Genomic DNA, 20,191 nt, shown 5'->3' on the forward strand with positions numbered 1-20,191 from the left:
CTGAAATAAGTTTCCCTCTGCTAAAACTCATCACCCTCAAATCTTATTCAGGACTTTTTCTTACCAAGAATTTAGATGTAAATTCAGTTTCTTTCTTACCAAGAATTTAGATGTAAATTCAGTTTCTTGGAAAGACAAAATGAACAAAACAAAATCATTAAGAAGGAATCATCCCTGCTGCTAAGAGACTTAACTCTGCCTGGTAATATCATAAAGACACTAGGAATAACTTGTCAGTCTGTGAAGATAATCTCTGGCCTTCAAGCTATTCTGTTAATGAAGTTACTAATTAATCTCATATTCATCTTCCCCATTCCATTCCTCTCATCTAAGCAAAGTCTCCTGACAATGTTATATTTGGAACAATGGTTAGATATGTGGGATTATCTCTTATTGTCAATTTTCCAAGAAAAGTGACTTTTCAGTGCTCTAGTGTGAATTGTTTATCCAGTTTCCTGAAAGGAACGGGGTAAAAAGAAGCTGAGAGATCCTAGCTGCAGTACTCTGGATTCTGCTAATGTTTAAGCCCCAATTTACTGAAAACCATATGATTATATATTAATAATGAGCACCAACACAGTAAAATATTCACAAAAAATTATCTTAGCTATCAGAAAAGAAAGAGTAGAAAATGAGGAAGGTGTGTAGCACCCACCTCCTTGTGTAACACATGGGTACATGCCATCGGATGCAGCTCACTGGGCTGGACAAGTTTCTGGCACATTAGACACAGCTTACAGGTAGCGGGAGCCTGCAGAAGAGAGGAGGCACGGTCAAAAAGGTAAGGAACCTCTGCCTTTTATACCCATTAATTCCATCTATTATTTCCATGTAGCAAAAAGATTTTACATGGAAAGAAATAACACTCCAAATATAGATTCTTGCCAAAAATACTCACATTTTCCCGGTAGGGCTACCAACAACCCAACTGATAAGATGATGGTTTCTTCCTGCACTCCACTGTAAACCTACTCCCTCCCCACATCCAGCCTCTCAATATCCCAGTGTTCAAAGACAAAGAGTCTTACGTGTGAAGACCTTCCAGGATATGAAACTTGGGCAGAAGGCAAGAACATTGGGGTACTGATTTGGGCCAGTGGAGCAGGGAACAAGGCCCGGATCCGACCAAGCGGCTGTGGGTAGAAACATTGTCAGCGTAAGGGAAGAGAGTGAGTAATAGAGCATATAACAAAAAGAAATCATTCATTTCCCAGTACAGCAAAGGAAGAAAGACTAGCTACCCTTGGCTAGAATGCTTCTTCCCACCCCAAATTTTTCTGAAATATGCCTCTTGCCCAACATCTCAGTAGGCACAACTTCTCTCCCAAGTAGCTTTTCTTACCTGAGTACTTGCTGCCATCCGCTCATGTTCTGCCAGTCGTGCAGCTACCAGCTGGATCAGCTCCTCCATGGTCAGACCTGCCATGGTGGTACGTGCTGTCTTGATCTGCTGAAGAATGTTGGTCATCTGAGCCCTAAGAAAGAAAAATGTTGAGGGAGATTTATGCAGTACCCACAGACAATACCCATGAAACCTCCCCTATTTTAACCCATTAAGTGTTTCTCTGACAAAGGTATTTAAATTAATCCTTAAAGACACTTACTTATTGCACTGTGGGAACCGAGTCAGCAGCTTCTCCAAGATCTTCTCCAGTTTGTCTACTGGTTGGGGCCGAGTAGTTTCAGTAGAAGCCTTAACACCGCCCAAGCCTGGGGGAGGCAGGATGGAGGCGGCAGGGGGCATGTGTGGACCGTGGGGGCTGACAAGGGAACCCAAGCCAGGGCTATTTCTCCCATGTGAGCCAGGAAGGGGTGGGGAAGGCTGGTTAGGTTGGGAAAGGGCAGGGTTCAGGATTGGGAAAGACAAGGAACGGGGATCTGCACTGGGCATAACCATGGGCATTGTGACCTGCCCAATGGAGAAGGGCATCCGAGGAGCCAGAGAGGGACTGGGTTGAAACACCTGAAGCATGAAGTCTGTCTGCAGAGGGGAAGAGGTTGAGGACAAGAGAGAAAGAAAAATAAAGTTTAGGAAAATGGAGCAGAAATCAATGAGCAACTCTTGCACTGAATAGGGATGGTCCCAATATCTTCATAAAAAGAGTAAGTAGAAGACTCTGCCTCTGCCACCAAGACAGAAAGATGGACTCCCAAAGCCAGCTCTCTTACCTCTGATGGGGGTGGAGGCAAAGTGGGAGTAGGGATTTGAGGAAGGCTGCTCAACTTAGCTCCATTCCTCACTAGCTGGATATGACTATTAAATTGGTCCTAGAAAACAAAGAAAGGATTATCCTTTACTGATGAGCTAAGTGAGCCTCTCTAGAAACAGCGCACCCTCCGTTATCAGGAAAACAAGGGGAATGGTAGGATAGGCCCTAAGTGGCAACACAAAAGGCTACCTCCCTATTGCCAGAAGTGTTTAAGCACAAACTAGTGCTGATTGAATGATCTCCCATTACCACACTTACCCGAACATTCTTTTTCATTATCCGAACTCCATTCAATCTTGTCTCCCACTCCTGTTTGGAACGAACTGACTCCAGTGTCGGGGGAGTTGACCTTTCAAGAAACCGACAGGAATTTACAGAATTAAAGAAAGCCCATTTCCTAATTCGGCTATCCAAGATAGCAAACAGTAGCTGGCTAACTGGCCTTGAGAGAAGAGGTACGAGTAGGTGCAGGGGAAGGCCAAGATTCTAAGTCCTTTGCCTTACTTTAATTCCATCATCTTTTAAGCCAAGTATTTGAGAAAGAGGACCAACCACAGAGAGAGGGTTCTTGTTTGCCTGAAAATGCCAAAGAGGACCTCCAAATTCCATGGCAGAAAGAGGAGAAATGACCATAGAAGAAATCTCCAAAGACCTTTGTTATGCTTTGACAGGTTAACAGACAGTTTATCCAAATGGAAATAATATAACGAAACGTACAAAAACATAAAACTGTAGAAGGGAAGGAGTTAGAGAGTGTAGAAGGTTAGAATGTGGAAAGAGAAATCAAGGAGCAATTACTATTGCAGACAGAGATGCTCTTAAAATTCCTATGAAGACAGAGTAAGTGCCAAACTTGCTGGCCTAGGATTTCAAAAACCTAAACAAACAAACTGCAAGACAATTAAAACTCTAGAATGGAGGCCAGGCACAGCAGCTCATGCCTATAATCCTAGTGCTTTGGGAGGCTGAGGCAGAAGGATCGCTTGAGCCCAGGAGTTTGAGGTTGCAGTAAGCTATGATGACACCACTGCACTCTAGCCCAGGCAACAGTAAGACTCCATCTCAAAAAAAACCAAAAACCAAAACAAAAAAACCTCTAGAATGGAAAGGTACTCACTTGAGGTAAGTAAGGTGCAATTCTGCCTCTTTTTCTGCTTCTTCCAGTTTCAATACCAACAACTCTTTCCGGCTCTCGAGTGATAAGATCTAAGGAAACCACACACAAAGACAGTAATTTTACATACACAAAGCTACCCTGAGATAGTTAAAACAAGTGCTTGCTGGCTCTTCTATTCCTATACCAAAAGTATATACCATCAGGAAGCCCAAAATCAAGATTTTCAAGATATCAGCTCTTCTCACCTCTGCCTTCCAGGCCCGTTCTGTCTCTTCCATGATGTTCCGATTTATTTCACCATCCTGATTCTTGAGTCTATCCAGTTCCATTTCCCACACCTCTCTGTAAGACAAGAAACCAAGAACAAGAGTAAGAAAACAAAGATAAGCTCGCTGAGGGGTACCAAGGCAAAAGTAAAACCCAAAATTGGTCTGCCAGGTACATTATAGGAACTCTTACTCTAAGTCCTATACGTACAGACAAATAATGTTTCAAATGGTCTGCAATTGCATAAAGGCCCTATACTCGAAAGTAAAAATGCTTACATCTCCACTTGCTAAAACAAGGTTACCTAGCACAGAAAAAAGAGTGTATCTTAGAACTAAAACCCTCCACTGAAGGCAGAATGTTCTTCTATATTCTGGGGTTTCAAAATCATTATGGCCTTCTTATTTCCCAACTTGTCTTTTAATATGGGTACTGAAGAATGCAGGACCAAATACAAGAGTCCACTTAATATTCATATCTAATGCAGCAATCATAATTCACTACCAAGCACACAGATACTGGCTTACTGATTTTCTCACTTTCTTAACTATAGTAAACATTCTTCAAAAGGAAAAAAAAATGTTCTTTCTCTTCATACCTCTGAACTTCTTTTTTTTTGAGAGAGAGTCTCACTCTGTTGCCCAGGCTAGAGTGCCGTGGCATCATCCTAGCTCACAGCAACCTCAAACTCCTCGACTTAAGCGATCCTTCTGCCTCAGCCTCCCGAGCAGCTGGGACTACAGGTATGTGCCACCACGCCCAGCTAATTTTTTCTACATATATATTTTTATTTGTCTGGCTAATTTCTTTCTATTTTTAGTAGAGACAGGGTCTTGCTCTTGCTCAGGCTGGTCGAGTGAATCTCCCGCGTCAGAATCCCAGAGTGCTAGGATTACAGGCATAAGCCACTGCGCCCGGCCACCTCTGAATTTATTTTCATTGGTTTCCTCCCTTCTTACATACTCACCCCCTCTAGAATGTGTGAGTATGAATATTATACCCCTAGAATGTAATATTCACACTCAGGGATGTGGGATTCTCAGCGATAAAACTGGGACATTTGATCACCCTACTCAGGACTGAAAAGTCCATTAAGGAACAGAGACAGCAAAAGAATTTCCTTATATTACACTTGATTATAAGAAGTTTATATCTGAAAGCATGGATTACCCAGATCAATGGACAGAATAGGATAAATATATTTAAATTATTTTCACTAGATTTTAAAAAGGTAAAAATAAGAAGAAAAGCTTGGGAAGAGTTACATCTTAAGAGAAATGTTCCTACTTTTTTTCAATGAGAGAAACAATATTATTCCCTATTTTTTTTAGTAACCTTACACATATGAAAGGGAACAATTCACTTAGAAGTTTCTAAGGCCCCTTCCTCTCACATATTTTTGGTTTTGGCCCAATTCTTCACACAACCATGTTCTCTATTTCAGAGATACAGGTGTGTGTGTGTGTGTGTGTGTGTGTGTGTGTGTGTGTGTGTGTGTGTGTGTGTGTGTGTGTGTGTTACACACAAATTCATTCATTCTCTGACATTAAGTCATCTAATAGAAATGAGTAGATATGCATTTTCTTCCTTCACCTCCACATATTGTCCTCCCAAAATTAACTTTCTGTCAGAGGATAAATTTTCTAATAGTTCTTTATATAAAAGTTTATAGGTAGCTGTGTTTTCCTGCTATAATACATATTCCTCAAGTTCCAAAATATATCAGAATTCTTTTATCATAAGAATATGTGAGATACATCGCAGAGGCAATCAATAATCGATCTAGCTTACTATTCACTCTTTGACAATGGGGTAATTATAGGAAAACATGACAACTGCCTTCTGTGATTGATAATAATCCTTAAAGATTATGGATGTTTAACAAACATCTCTAACTTTCATTAAATGCACTGCCAACTACAAATATACACTTATATTAGAAAAATCCTCTTATGCCAATGGGGACATTCTACATATTCACATATGAAAAATCTTTTCCTTTGGGCATTTGGCCATATTTACCTTACTAGGATCCAACAAGACAAAAGGAACTACCAACGACCATAACAAAAATGGTTAAGAAATTCTTGAACACAGTTATAAAAATACTCAGCCTTATTGTATGTACTAGCCTGTAAGGTATACATCAGATTTCACTTCATTAAAGAGTAGGAGCAATCTATAATAAAAACAAACAAACAAACAAATAAAAAAATGGTTCCACATAGCAGATGGTAAAAAAACAAATCCTTGGCAGAATAGTAACCACTGGGTATATTTCAACTTTTTAAATTCTTGGCCTAATTTCTTTCAAGTCCAATGCTTCTGTTATTTTACATAGCTGGTTTTGGGTTCAAATGAATGAACCCTACCAGACTGCACAATTCTGGCTTATTGTAGGTCCCAATATGTTTGCATAACTTTTAAAATTAATTTTGTTTTTGATTATGTAAATCATAAACATTAGAAAAAGTTTAGAAAATACAAAATAGAAAGTTCCCAACTCAACTACTTACTGGTTGCATGACCCTAGATGAGTTACTTTCTAGGCCTCAGCTTTTCATCTGAAAAATGAGTAGTACCTACTTCATGGGAATGATGAGAGAGTTAACCGAGAAAACGCATGTAAAAAGCTGAACACAGGTTGAACTTCCCTAATCTCAAAATCCAAAATCTGAAATGCTCTAAAATCTGAAACTTTTTGAGCACCAATATGATGCTCAAAGAAAATGCTCATTGGACGATTTTGGATTAGGGATGCTGAACCACTAAATATAATGCAAATATTCCAAAATCCAAAAACAATCAGAATCCAAAATACTTCTGGTCCCAAGCATTTCGGATAATGAATACTTAGAAGTATACAACAATTTTTTTTAAAGTATTTTTTAAAAAACTCTATTTCTCTAGGGTGGGCGCAGTGGCTCACGCCTGTAATCCTAGCCCTCTGGGAGGCCGAGGCGGGTGGATCGCTCGAGGTCAGGAGTTTGAGCCAGCCTGAGCGAGACCCCGTCTCTACTAAAAATAGAAAGAAATTATCTGGCCAACTAAAAATATATATAGAAAAAAATTAGCTGGGCATGGTGGCACATGCCTGTAGTCCCAGCTACTCGGGAGGCTGAGGCAGTAGGATCGCTTAAGCCCAGGAGTTTGAGGTTGCTGTGAGCTAGGCTGATGCCATGCCACTCACTCTACCCTGGGAAACAAAGTGAGACTCTGTCTCAGAAAAAAAAAAAAAACAAGAACAAAAAAAACCAAACAGACAACAACAAAAAAACTCTATTTCTCACAATTGTGCTACTCACAAAGAATCACTATTATACCTTTTTCCAGTCTTATAAAATAAATATTTTCTTATTTATGTATATATAACATATATATACATTACATATGCTTTTTAAACAAAAACTATGATTTTTGAATGCAAATCAGTAACATTCCTATATACCCGTAACAATCAAGCTGAGAGTCAAATCAAAGATGCAATACCATTCACAATAGTTACAAAGAAAATAAATACCTAGGAATATACTTAACCAAGGAAGTAAAAGACCTCTACAAAGAGAACTATTACATGAAATACTAAGGGAAATAGCAGGTGATACAAACAAGTGGAAAAACGTATCATGATCATAGATCAGTAGAATCAACATTGTCAAAATGTCTATACTGCCCAAAGTGATTTACCAATTCAATGCAATTCCCATCAAAATACCAATATCATATTTCACAGATCTAGAAAAAATAATTCTACGCTTTGTGCAGAACCAGAAAACACCCCAAATAGCCAAAGCAATTTTAAGCAAAAGGAATGAATTGGGAGATATCACATTACCAGACTTCAAACTATACTACAAGGCAAAAGTAACTAAATCAGCATGGTACTGGCACAAAAATAGAGACATAGACCAATGGAACAGAACAGAAATCCCAGGTATAAAACCATCCACACACAGCCCACTGATCTTTGACAAAGCAGACAATAATATACACTAGGGAAAAGAATCCCTATTCAATAAATGGATGTTGGGAAAATTGAAAAGCTACATGCAGAAGATTGAAACAGATTCCATATCTCTCACCACTCACAAAAATTAATTCAAGATGGATAAAAGACTTAAATGTAAGGCATGAAACCATAAGAATTCTAGAAGAAAATGTTGGAAAAACTCTTCTAGATATCGGCCTAGGCAAAGAATTTATGAAGACCCCAATGGCAATCACAGCAATAATAAAAAATAAATAAATGGGACTTGATTAAATGGAGATGCTTCTGTACAGCCAAGGAAATAATTAACAGAGCAAATAGACAACCTCCAGAATGGAAGAAAATATTTACAATAGATACAATGGAAGAAAATATTTACATCTGATAAAGGACTAATAACCAGAATCTACAAAGAACTCAAGCAAAGCAGCAAGAAAAAATCAAACAACCCCATTAAAAAGTAGGCAAAAGATGTCAACATAAGCTTTTCAAAAGAAGATAGACAAATGGCCAATAAACATATGATAAAATGCTCAACATCACTAATCATCAGGGAAATGCAAATTAACACCACAATGAGATATTACCTTACCCCAGTTAGAATGGCCTTTATTAAAAAGTCCAAAAACAGGCTGGGCGCAGTGGCTCACAACTGTAATCCTAGCACTCTGGGAGGCTAAGGTGGGAGGATTGCTTGAACTCAGGAGTTCAAGACCAGCCTGAGCAATAGCGAGACCCCGTCTCTATTAAAAATAGAAAAATTAGCTAGGCGTTGTGGCATGCACCTGTAGTCCCAGCTACTAGAGAGGCTGAGGCAGAGGATCCCTTGAGCCCAGGAGCTGGAGGTTACAGTGAGCTATGACATGCCATTGCATTCCAGCCTGGGCAACAGAGCAAGACCCTATCTCTAAAAAAAAATTTTTAAAATAAAAAACATAGAAAGGAAGGAAGGAAGGGAGGGAGGAAAAAGCCACTGAAACATCTTACTTCAGATAAGTTACTGTATTGAATTAGCTAAAGAAGTACAGCCTTGTACAGCTGGCATTGCTTCAGGTGTGCTGGATGAAAAGTTAGTAAAATAAATTATGGCAGTGCCACTTTTTAATGATACAGCAAATCATCAAATTCAAGAGTTTGCTGCAAATTTGAAGACTTAGTTAAAATCTCATCTGTGGAACTGTAATTTTGTTTTACAAATGGACACATCTACAGACATGGCTAGACTTGCTATTTTTTTTTTTTTTTTGAGGCAGGGTCTCTCTATGTTGCCCAGGCTGGCCTCAAACTCCTGGGCTCAAGAGATCCTCCTGCCTCAGCCTTCCCAGGAGCTGAGACTACAGGGACCTCACCACCATACTCTGGCTGGACTTGCTATTTTGTTTCTGCTACTGGCACCAACAAATCATCAAAGGTGATGTTATATATGAATACTTGGCAGCAAACACAAGTGATGCTCACGTAGTCCAAGCTGAATAACTTTTCTGAATCCCATGGTTTATCCTAGAACAACTGTATTGACATTTATAGTGCACTTAAAGTCTAAAAATTATAGTGGATAAAAACATTAGCACCTTATACAAATCAAGGAAGTGGCACCAAATTATACTACTAGTTGTATTCTTCATTGCAGATGCTTACAGTTGGCAGGGGGAAGCCAATTGTGCTTAAGGATACTCTGATGAAGGTATGAAAAACACTAATTTTATTAAATCTCAACCCTTAAATACACATCTTTTTAGTATTTTGTGTGATAAAACGCTACATGCCAAAGTACAATAGTTGTCCCAAGGAAAAGCACTTATGAGATTGTCTGAGTTGTAAGCTGAACTAGCCTTTTTTTCAAAGACCATCATTTTTACTTAAAAGAATCACTGAAAGACAAACTAAAGTTACTAGAACCCGGTATTTGGCAGATGTGTTCTTGAAAATGAATGAAGTAATCCTGTTATGTCAAAGAAAAAAACTGACAGCATTTATTTTTTCAAGCAAAAATCAGAATTTTGGAAAATCTATACCTACCACTGTAAGCTTGAGGGACTTCCACTACTTAAATATTCTGATGAGAAAATAGTGATACAAACAAATGTGATTCTTTAAATATTGTATAATAAGGAGAGTTGGTAGAAAAAATACATACATTATATAAAAAAATTATTTCAACAGTTAGAATATCTACATAACTCTGAATCAATATTTCCTAAATTATCAATGCATTGTTACCAAATCAATTTTGGAACCCACTCAGAACCACAGAGTTGGTATAAAGATTATTTTAAGGTGAAAACATTTAAGATTCAACAGATGCAGAAAAAAGCCTTATTGGACTCCTGACTAAAAGCAGGAACTTCTGGGAAGTAAGGCTTTCATAAATTCCTCTTCAAGGCAGATCTACTCCCAGAAAGGAGAATACAAATACAACCTACCACAAATCCCTTCCCCAGGGCAGCTTTATGGCCCTGAAGATGGAGAAACCATTCATACTAGAGACTAACATTATCACAAACTTTATCTTCTATGTGTTCTCCTGAAAACCCATTTATGTTTCCAAAAAGTTCCCTATGTATGCTTTCTCCCTCCTTCTAATAAGTCATTTTTTTCCCCATAAGTGCCTTTCTCCTCTCTCCTTTTCACCTAATAAGATGGTATATTAGCCTTAAATTCTAACCATTCCTTTGATTTACTTGCCACTGAGTTCTCCTATGTGCATGCACATTACACGTATAAATATACTCTATTTTTTTCTCCTGTTAATCTTTTGTCAGTTTAATTTGCAGGTCCTAGTCACTGAACATGAAAGGGTAGAAAAGGGTAGGGCCTGGTGGCTCATGCCTGTAATCCTAGCACTCTGGGAGGCCAAGGTGGGAGGCCAGGAGTTTGAAAGCAGCCTGGGCAACACACTGAGACCCCATCTCTTTAAAAAAAAAAAAATAGCTGGCTGTGGTGGTGCGTATCTCTAGTCCCAGCTACTCAGGAGGCTGAGCCAGGAGGACTGCTTGAGACCAGGAGTTTGAGGTTACAGTGAGCCACTCAATCTTCAAAAAAAAAAAAGAAAAAGTCTTTCCTCCTCTACACATAGGAAAATGATCCATTTAAAATTCAAGGTAAACCAATGGATTTTAATGTAAAAGTACAAAAAGTTTACTGATATGGTTTCAGATCCTGCAATGAAACTTAACTTTTAAAAAACTGTGTGTCAAGTTTTGGAGTAGTAGCAAAGAAGCATATCCACAATTATCTTTAAAATCTATTAAAATAGTCCTTGCTTTACCAACTACATATTTGTGTATTGCCAGATTTTTTTTTATATACTTCAACCAAAACAATATACTGCAATCAATTAAATGCAGCAGATAAGAAAATTAAGCTTCTTCCATTAAAGAGATTTACAAAAATGTAAACAATGTCATTCTTCTACCTAAATTGATTTTTATTTGGAAAACAGTTATTTTTCATTAAAAATGTGCTATTTATCTTAACAATAAGGTTTATTATTATTGCTTTTAAATAAGTTAATACATAAATATTAAATTTTTTCTCGGTTTTAATTTCTGGTTCAGCAAATATTATTAGTTAAAATCTACATAAACAAAAGCTCTTTAGGGTACTTGTTAATTATTAAGAGTATAAAGGAGTCCTGAGACCAAAATATTTCAGCATCTCTAATCTACTACATTCCCTTCTCAACTCCACCCACTTGGATAATTTTTAGCATCTGGTTATATTCCTTATTCTCTACCCTTTACAACATCCTTTGTGACTTTAATATCCATATATTCATGATCCATCTGACACTAAGACCTTGGAATTCTTCTTCCTCCTAAACTTCATATCTTGATAATCACCAACCAGCAAAGCCACTCCTTGAACCTCATGAATACACAGATGGTCCACATGCAAACCTCAAACTTTATTCGGTCATTGTCTGACCACAATCTCCTTTCTACCCATCATTCCAATCCTTCATAAGGAATGTATGAGCATTGATCACCTTCTGTGCTACTCAGGTCACTAACTTCATTTCTAGCTCCTTTTTTCCTAATGTTTCCTACACACTGGCACATATATCCTGCAAATAAATAATTCAAATTTAACCTGTCCAGAATAGAATTTAGAATTCTGCTTCTGCCCATGATGGAGTACCAGGGATCAAATTTACCTTCTAGCCTTAAAGAACTAAAAAACTGGGCAAAACACGAAACAATGTTTTCAAACACTGGAGAGTAGGCAGCACAGGACTGTGATCACTGAGAAAAGGGACACAAATGAAGACGCCCTACAACTGCCTCAGCTTACTGCCTGGAGGTAGTTTCCAGTCTGCAGCACAGGGCAGGTGAATGCAGAGCTGGCATTGTTGCTGAATTAAGGAGACAAAGACAAAGGTTCAGAAAGGCCAAGGTGGCTAGAATTTTGAGGGAATAGTACAAAGAGAAGGGGCTTTCTTCTTGACCTTGTTGGAGCCCAGAAAACGATACCCCCAAATATGCTGTGGCATGTTGAGTGCTTTGAATTAAAGAAAACTGAAAGGCCTCAGAAATAAGTCTCAGAACCAAGGTGCCTCTGATCCTGTTTCCTTCTAGAAGCAGTAGAAGGAACTCTCTGGAATTCCTTCTCTGACTATGAAAACTTCTCTGCAAAAGAAATACAACTGTCTTAAGACCCCTCCCTAGGAATCCCATCAAATAACCAGGAAAGATTAACCACAGGAGAAGATATTGGAAGTCGCTGCCATGTCCAGACAGGCTTTTTATCTACAGATACTCCTCAATTTATAATGCGGTTACATCCCAATAAACATATTGTGAGTTGGATGTAAGTTGATTTTCAACTTACAATATTTTCAACTCAGTGTGGTTTATCCAAATCCAACCCCATCATAAGGTGAGGAGCATACTGAATGTATACAGCTTCTGCAACACCGTAAAGTTGAAAATTTGTTAAGTCTAACCATTGTAAATTGGGGACCATCTGTATTTTTCTGAGGGCAATTCAGACAGATTAACCAAGAGACTTAATCTGCATATTAAGACAGACTTTGTTCACAGTGAAGTTCCGCCCCTCATCTTCCTACTACCTCCCCTAGAACTCCTCTCCTGGGAATTTTGTCTTAGGCCATTGTTATTTGAACTCATTCTTTTCACCCGAAAATCATTTACTCGTACAAATCCCATCTCCTTTTCCCTTATGAAGAAGGGCATATAAACATCTGGGCTTCAATGAGTAATCATTCTCCTGCAATTCCACTGTGCTTATGCACATTAACACATTAACTGCCATGACAGTTGTATTTAACACACCCTAGTTTTGACCCTGGGGCTGCGTGAAGCATATATAAAATCTTACTTGTTGATGTTCTTACTGTTACAATTAATATTGAGAATTTAATTCTAAAAATGTGGATTAAATGAACAGAAGTCAATAAATTTCAGTTTTCTATTTACATTTACTTTTAAATTACACTCAAAGTTTTCATTCTATTTTCATAATAAAACACTGAGACCCCAAGGAAAAGTTTCTATTTTTTTTGTGTGTGTGTTGGCAGTCAATGTGTTAAGTGAATTTTGTTTGACTTTTTCTCCTATTAATCTGCTTTTTTCAGTTAATTTTCAGTGAACCTTCAGAGGGCAAAGGAGAAGCTTTCCCTCTTTGACCTCATATTCTCCAAAACCTACAAAACATTGCCAAGAGAAACTAAAGAAGAAAAAGAGCAATATTCCATGTTCTTTATCAGAATATCTCAGTATTGTTAAAATACCAGTTGCCCACAAATTGATCTACAGATTCAATATAAACCAAATCAAATTCCAAGCACGCTTTTTGTAAAAACTAACAATCTGATTCTAAAATTTATACAGAAATAAAAACTATCCAGAATATTCAAAACAGTTTTGGAAAAAAAGATATACTTGATTTCAACATCTACTATGCAGATATCAGGAAAAACAAACAGATCAATGTAACAAAACAAAAAAAGGAATAGAACCACAGTTATGTGGTGTAAGGGCAAATGTTTAATACAAACTAAAAAATAAGAGACTTGAGCTGGGTACAGTGGCTCACACCTGTAATCCCAGTATTTTGGGAGGCCAGGGAGGGAGGATCACTTGAGGTTGGGAATTTGAGATCAGACTGGGCAACATGTCAAGACCCTGTCTCCACCAAAAAAAGAAAAAAAAACAGAGAGAGAGAGAGAGAGAATTCTTCCAGTTGAAAATAACAGAATCTCCCTTTTCTTTCAAAATTTCTTTTGCTGTCCTTTTCAAATACATATAAATCATTATAAAGGCTAAAAACAGTCAGACAAATCAGGAATGTTTCCTCAAGGACCTGAAAGCCATCGTTTTGAAGTGCAAACATCAAAGGAGATAGTGCCCTTATCTCCTAGTTCCTGTGGAAGGGTAAGAGCCTAACTTCAGTAAGGCACCTTACTCCAATTTACAAAACTACCTCCTGTCATAGAGATATGAGAAGTTTATTTCTCCTTCAACCTAAAGCAAACACAGGTGGTCTCCCCAATTACCTTGATAAAATTAGGAAAAACTATGTGAGACAAATGGTACTTATTGTTTATCTTGAAAGCATGTATGTAATGGGTTACATCTGCTTGGCTATATAAGGAGGTGAGACTGCATCCATCTTTGCAATCTCTCAGCAGATTGCCTGTGATGTACATCACATCTGTTTTAATGTTTATTCAGTCTGGGTTAAGAGAAGATTTTCGTTTTTTAAATTATATTTCCCCAACAGTGGTTATTTTATTTTCCACAAAAGTGCCAACGTAACTCAATGGGGAAAAGATAGTCTTTTCAATAAATGTCACTGGAAAAGGTAGTCTTTTCAACAGTTATATGCAAAAAAAAAAAAAAAATGAACCTTGACCCTTACCTTGTACCATATCAAAAAATTAACTCAAAATGGATCATATAACTAAATGTAAAAGTTAAACTATAACATTAATATAAACCTTCTCAAAGAAGGTGATCTTGGGTTAAGCAAAAATTTTTTTTCTTTTTTTATTTATTATTAAATTATTTATTGAGACAGTACCTCGCTCAGTCGCCCAGGCTGGAGTGCAGTGGCCCAATCATAGCTCACTGTAACCTTGAACTCCTGGGCTCAAGCGATTCTCCCACTGCAGGCTCCAAAGTAGCTTGGGACAATAGCCACACATCACCATTCCTGGCTAATTTTTTAAAAAAATGTTTGTAGAGATGGGGTCTCACTATGTTGCCCAGGCTGGTCTTGAACTCCTGGCCTCAAGCAATCCTCCCACTTTGGCCTCCCAAAGCATTGGAATTACAGGCATGAGCCACCATGCCTGGCCTATTATTTCTTTCTTTATTTACTTTGTTAGAGATGAGGTCTCACTCTGTCATCCAGGCTAGAGTGCAGTGCTGTGATCATAGCTCATTGCAGCTTCAAACTCTTGGACTCAAGCATTCCTCCTACCTCAGCTTCCCAAGTAGCTGGGACTACAGGCACAAACCACCATGCCTGGCTAATTTTTAAAAATTTTTTTATGAGAGATGGGGTCTCACTATAGTGCCCAGGCTGGTCTCAAACTCCTGGCCTCAAGTGATCCTCCTACCTCAGCCTCCTGAGTAGTTGGGATTACAGGCAGAGCCACCATGCCCAGCAGGCAAAGATTTCTTAGGACACAAAATACATGAAGCACAAAAGAAAAAAACTGGCAAACTAGACTTCATCAAAATATTACCTTTTGGCCGGGCGCGGTGGCTCACGCCTGTAATCCTAGCCCTCTGGGAGGTCGAGGCGGGTGGATCGCTCGAGGTCAGGAGTTCAAGACCAGCCTGAGCGAGACCCCCGTCTCTACTAAAAATAGAAATAAAAATTATCTGGACAACTAAAAATATCTATAGAAAAAATTAGCCGGGCATGGTGGCGCATGCCTGTAGTCCCAGCTACTCGAGAGGCTGAGGCAGTAGGATTGCTTAAGCCCAGGAGTTTGAGGTTGCTGTGAGCTAGGCTGACGCCGGGGCACTCACTTAGCCCGGGCAACAAAGTGAGACTCTGTCTCAAAAAAAAAAAAAAATATTACCTTTTGTGCTTAAAAGACTGTTACAAAAATGCAAGGGCAAGTGATAAACTGGGAGAAAATACCTGTGAAACACATATCTGATAAAAGAACTTATACAGAGAATATACAAAGAACTCTTAAAATTCTCTAGTGAGAAGACTGAGACGAGAGGATTGCTTGAGCCCAGGAACTCAGAACTCAATAAGACAAGATGCTTTTTTAAGTGGGCAAAATATTTGAACAGACACTTGACCAAAAAAGAAAAGGCAAATAAGGGCATGAAAAGATGCTCAACATTAACAGTCAGCAGGGAAATGCAAATTAAAACCACAATGAGATACCACTACACATTTATCAGAATGGCTAAAATTAAAGACTGATATACCAGCTCTTGGTGAGGACACAGAACAACTGGAATGCTTATTCACTGCTGGTAGAAATGTAAAACTTTAGAAAACTGGCAGTTTCCTATAAAGTTAAGCAAACATATGGCCAAACAATCCCGCTTGCAGGCATTTATCCAAGGAGAGAGAAAACATGTCAACATAAAGATTTGTACTTGAATAGTCAGAGCAGCTTTATTCATAACAGACAAAAAAATGGAAACTACCAAAATGTCCGTCAACTAGTGAAGATATAAATAAATTTGATATAATCTTACAATGGGATACTACTCAGCAATAAAGAGGAATTAACTACTGATATATACAATGACACGGATGGATCACAAATGCATTATCTTAAATAAGAAATAGACACAAGAGATACTGTATGATTCTATTCACATGAAGTTCTAGAAACAGCGAAACTATATAGAGAAAGCAGATCGGTGGTTGCCAGTGGCCCAGGGTGGCAGAGGCAATTGACCACAAAGTTCATGAAAGAGCTTTCTGGGGTGATGGAAGTATTTTATACCATGACTGCAGTGGTCGTTACATGACTGCATACATTTGTCAATATTCATCATTTGAATTTTATTGTATATAAAGTATACCTCTATAAAGCTGAGTTAAAATATAGAATTTACAACTTCCACACCCCAAACCACTGCACTAAAGTGCTCCACCTCCTATATTTACCACGTCTATCATCCCAGACATCTCATTGTCATTACTCCTCTTCTCCCTCAGCCCCCACCTCTAAGTAGTCAACAAATCTCATAGGTCCTACCTAAGAAAGTCCCTCTTTTCTGTTCCTTTGCCGCCTGGATCAGCCCCTCATTTTATTTCACTGGGACTTTAACAGTCTTCCTGATACCAGTTTACTTGTACTTTAGCCTATCTAACTTAACACAGCCACAATTAGTATTGTAAAAAATAACTCTAGAGATCTTCTACTTCTATTAATAGCAAAGGCAAAGTTGCTCCTAACAGACCAACTACCATGCAGGTAAAAAAAAAAAAAAAAACAAAGAAAAACAAAACAAAACTCTAAATTCTAAACAAAATGTAAAAAAGTACCTATTTGGAGCTTTAGAGAACAAACAGGAACCAGTCAAACAAACTGAAGAGGATATGACAATTGAGAAAAGTGAATTATCACTGCTGTTTCCTGTTTATTATGGTTATTCATCTGGGCAAACCCCAGCCAGCTCCACACTGATGGCAAAGCTCAGACAGAAATCTTGTAGCCTTAGCAACTGAAGAACCAAACGGCAAAATTGGGCACTAACAATAAACAGCTGGAAAATTAGAGGAAAATCTCAAAAAGGAAAGTGTCATGGATAGAGAGCCCCAAATTCTACATAAAAATCTGCCCAAATCTCTGGCTGATCTATGAACCATGCACGCACAGAGAAGACTTCAAGGAACCCAGCTATGGCTAAAAGGACTGAACAGAGATCATAGGTACTGCCTACCAAACAAAAGTATGACATTTAAGCCCAGCCAAGGTAAACAGCCTGATAAAACAAATTTTTTAAGAAATCAAGGCATTTTGGGGGAATATAAGAGAATCCAGAGTCTCTACAATGTATTAATCACCATATTCAGGATATAAACTGAATGGCAAACTATAGTCCATGGGCCAAATCCAGCCTGCTACCTATTTTTGTAAATAAAGCTTTACCAGAACATAGCCACTCTCATTTGTTTACATATTGATTATGGCTGCTTTCATGTTACAACAGCAGAGCTGAATAGTTACAACAGAGACTGTATGGTTTCTGCAAAGACTGAAATATTTACTACATGGCGGTCAACGCTTTCCCATCACCCTGAGCCACTGGCAACCGTTGATCTGCTTTCCCTCACTATAGTTTTGTCTTTTCTAGAACTTCATGTAAACAGAATCAAATAATATATATTTTGTGTCTGGTCTTTTGTTTAGGATAATGCTGCTAATTGTTGACTTTGGTCAAGAAAAAAAGTAATCGATAGGTAAGGATTCCAAGGTGATTAAGTTATTGGAATTACAGGCAAGGATTCTAAAGCATCTATTAGGTTAGTGCAAAAGTAATTGTGGTGTTAGCATTACTGAAATTTGTCATTTGATATTGGAATACATTCTTAAATAAATGTAGTTACGTTATACATCATTTTAATGCACATTTCTTGCTTTATGTTTTTGAGCTAATGACATTACTTGCTGTTTATTTTATATTTATTTTAGCCTATGGAAATGATGTTAGACAAAAAGCAAATCTGAGCAATTTTCTTATTCACGTTTAAAATGAGTTGTAAGGCAGCGGAGACAACTCGCATCACAATGCATTTGGCCCAGGAGCTGCTAACGAACGTACAGTGCAGAGGTGGTTCAAGAAGTTTTGCAGGGGCCGGGCGCGGTGGCTCACGCCTGTAATCCTAGCTCTGGGAGGCCGAGGCGGGTGGATCGCTCGAGGTCAGGAGTTCGAGACCAGCCTGAGCAAGAGTGAGACCCCGTCTCTACTAAAAATAGAAAGAAATTATCTGGCCAACTAAAAAATATATATACAAAAAAATTAGCCGGGCATGGTGGCTCATGCCTGTAGTCCCAGCTACTAGGGAGGCTGAGGCAGTAGGATCGCTTAAGCCCAGGAGTTTGAGGTTGCTGTGAGCTAGGCTGATGCCACGGCACTCACTCTAGCCCGGGCAACAAAGTGACACTCTGTCTCAAAAAAAAAAAAAAAAAAAAAAAGAAGTTTTGCAAAGGAAACAAGAGCCTTGAAGATGAGGAGTACAGTGGCTAGCCATCAGAAGTTGACAATGACTAACTGAGAGCAATCATTGAAGCTGATCCTCTTACAACTACACGAGAAGTTGCTGAAGAACTCTATGTCAACCACTCTATGATCGTCAGCCTTTGAAGCAAATTGGAAAGGTGAAAAAGCTCGGTAAGTGGGTGCCTCCTGAGCTGACTGAAAATCAAAAAAATCGTCGTTTTGAAGTGTCTTCTCTTCTGGTACTTAACAACAATGAACCACTTCTTGATCGGATTGTGATGTGTGATGAAAAGTGGATTTTATATGACAATCAGCGACGGCCAGCTCAGTGGCTGGACAGAGAAGGAGCTCCAAAGCACTTCCCAAAGCCAAACTTGCACCAAAAAAGGGTCATGGTCACTGTTTGGTGGTCTGCTGTGGTCTGATCCACTACAGCTTTCTGAATCCTGGAGAAACCATTGCATCTGAGAAGTACGCTCAGCAAATCGATGAGATGCACCGAAAACTGCAACACCTACAGCCGGTACTGGTCAACAGAAAGGGCCCAATTCTCCAGGACAATGCCCAATCAACACTGCAAAAGTTGAACGAATTGGGCTATGAAGTTTTGCCTCATCTGCCATATTCACCTGACCTCTCACCAACCGACTACTACTTCTTCAACATTTCTACAACTTTTTGCAGGGAAAATGCTTCCACAACCAGCAGGATGCAGAAAATGCTTTCCAAGAGTTCATCAAATCCTGAAGCACGGATTTTTACACTATAGGAATATACAAACTTATTTCTCATCGGCAAAAATGTATTGATTGTAATTGTTCCTATTTTGATAATAAAGATGTATTTGAACCTAGTTATAATGATTTAAAAGTCATGGTCTGAAACCACAATTACTTTTGTACCAACTTAATATTTTAACCATGCTAAAGGACATAAAAAAACATGTTCACAAGGAATGAACAATAAGAACTCTTAGCAGAGAAGCAAAAACTAGGCCGGGCGTGGTGTCTCACTCCTGTAATCCTAGCACTCTGGGAGGCAGAGGCGGGAGGATCGCTTGAGGTCAGGAGTTCAAGACCAGACTCAGCAAGATCGAGTCCCCATCTCTACTAAAAATTAGAAAGAAATTAGCCAGGCACTAAAAATAGCAAAAATTAGCCAGGTGTGGCGGTGCATGCCTGTAGTCCCACTACTCAGGAGGCTGAGGCAGGAGGATCGCTTGAGCCCAGGAGTTTGAGGTTGCTGTGAGCTAGGCTGGTGCCATGGCACTCTAGCCTGGGTAACAGAGCAAGACTGTCTCAAGAAAAAAAAAAAAAGAAAAGAAAAAGAAAAGAGAAACAAAAACTATTTTATAAAAAAGCACTAAATTGAAATGACAGAATTGAAAAATACAATATTGGAAATGTGAAATTCATTGCACAGGCTTAAGAGAATG

At 38.6% G+C, this 20,191-nt stretch overlaps 1 protein-coding gene across 3 annotated transcripts in view; it reads right to left on the reverse strand.

Moving 5' to 3' along the window:
- Positions 1-20,191, reverse strand: part of RNF214 (ring finger protein 214) — a 45,630-nt gene that overhangs the window by 895 nt on the left and 24,544 nt on the right. For all 3 annotated transcript variants that reach the window (XM_045556401.1, XM_045556400.1, XM_045556402.1), the window contains exons 7-14: positions 3,573-3,669; positions 3,328-3,416; positions 2,469-2,559; positions 2,170-2,268; positions 1,605-1,981; positions 1,343-1,475; positions 1,029-1,133; positions 656-751 (exon numbers count right to left, since the gene is read on the reverse strand). In XM_045556401.1, the coding sequence (XP_045412357.1) occupies positions 656-751; positions 1,029-1,133; positions 1,343-1,475; positions 1,605-1,981; positions 2,170-2,268; positions 2,469-2,559; positions 3,328-3,416; positions 3,573-3,669 (1,087 nt within the window). The remainder of the gene's footprint in view (positions 1-655; positions 752-1,028; positions 1,134-1,342; positions 1,476-1,604; positions 1,982-2,169; positions 2,269-2,468; positions 2,560-3,327; positions 3,417-3,572; positions 3,670-20,191) is intronic.

This window comes from Lemur catta, chromosome 7 (assembly GCF_020740605.2).
Source record: "Lemur catta isolate mLemCat1 chromosome 7, mLemCat1.pri, whole genome shotgun sequence".
NCBI lineage: Eukaryota > Metazoa > Chordata > Mammalia > Primates > Lemuridae > Lemur > Lemur catta.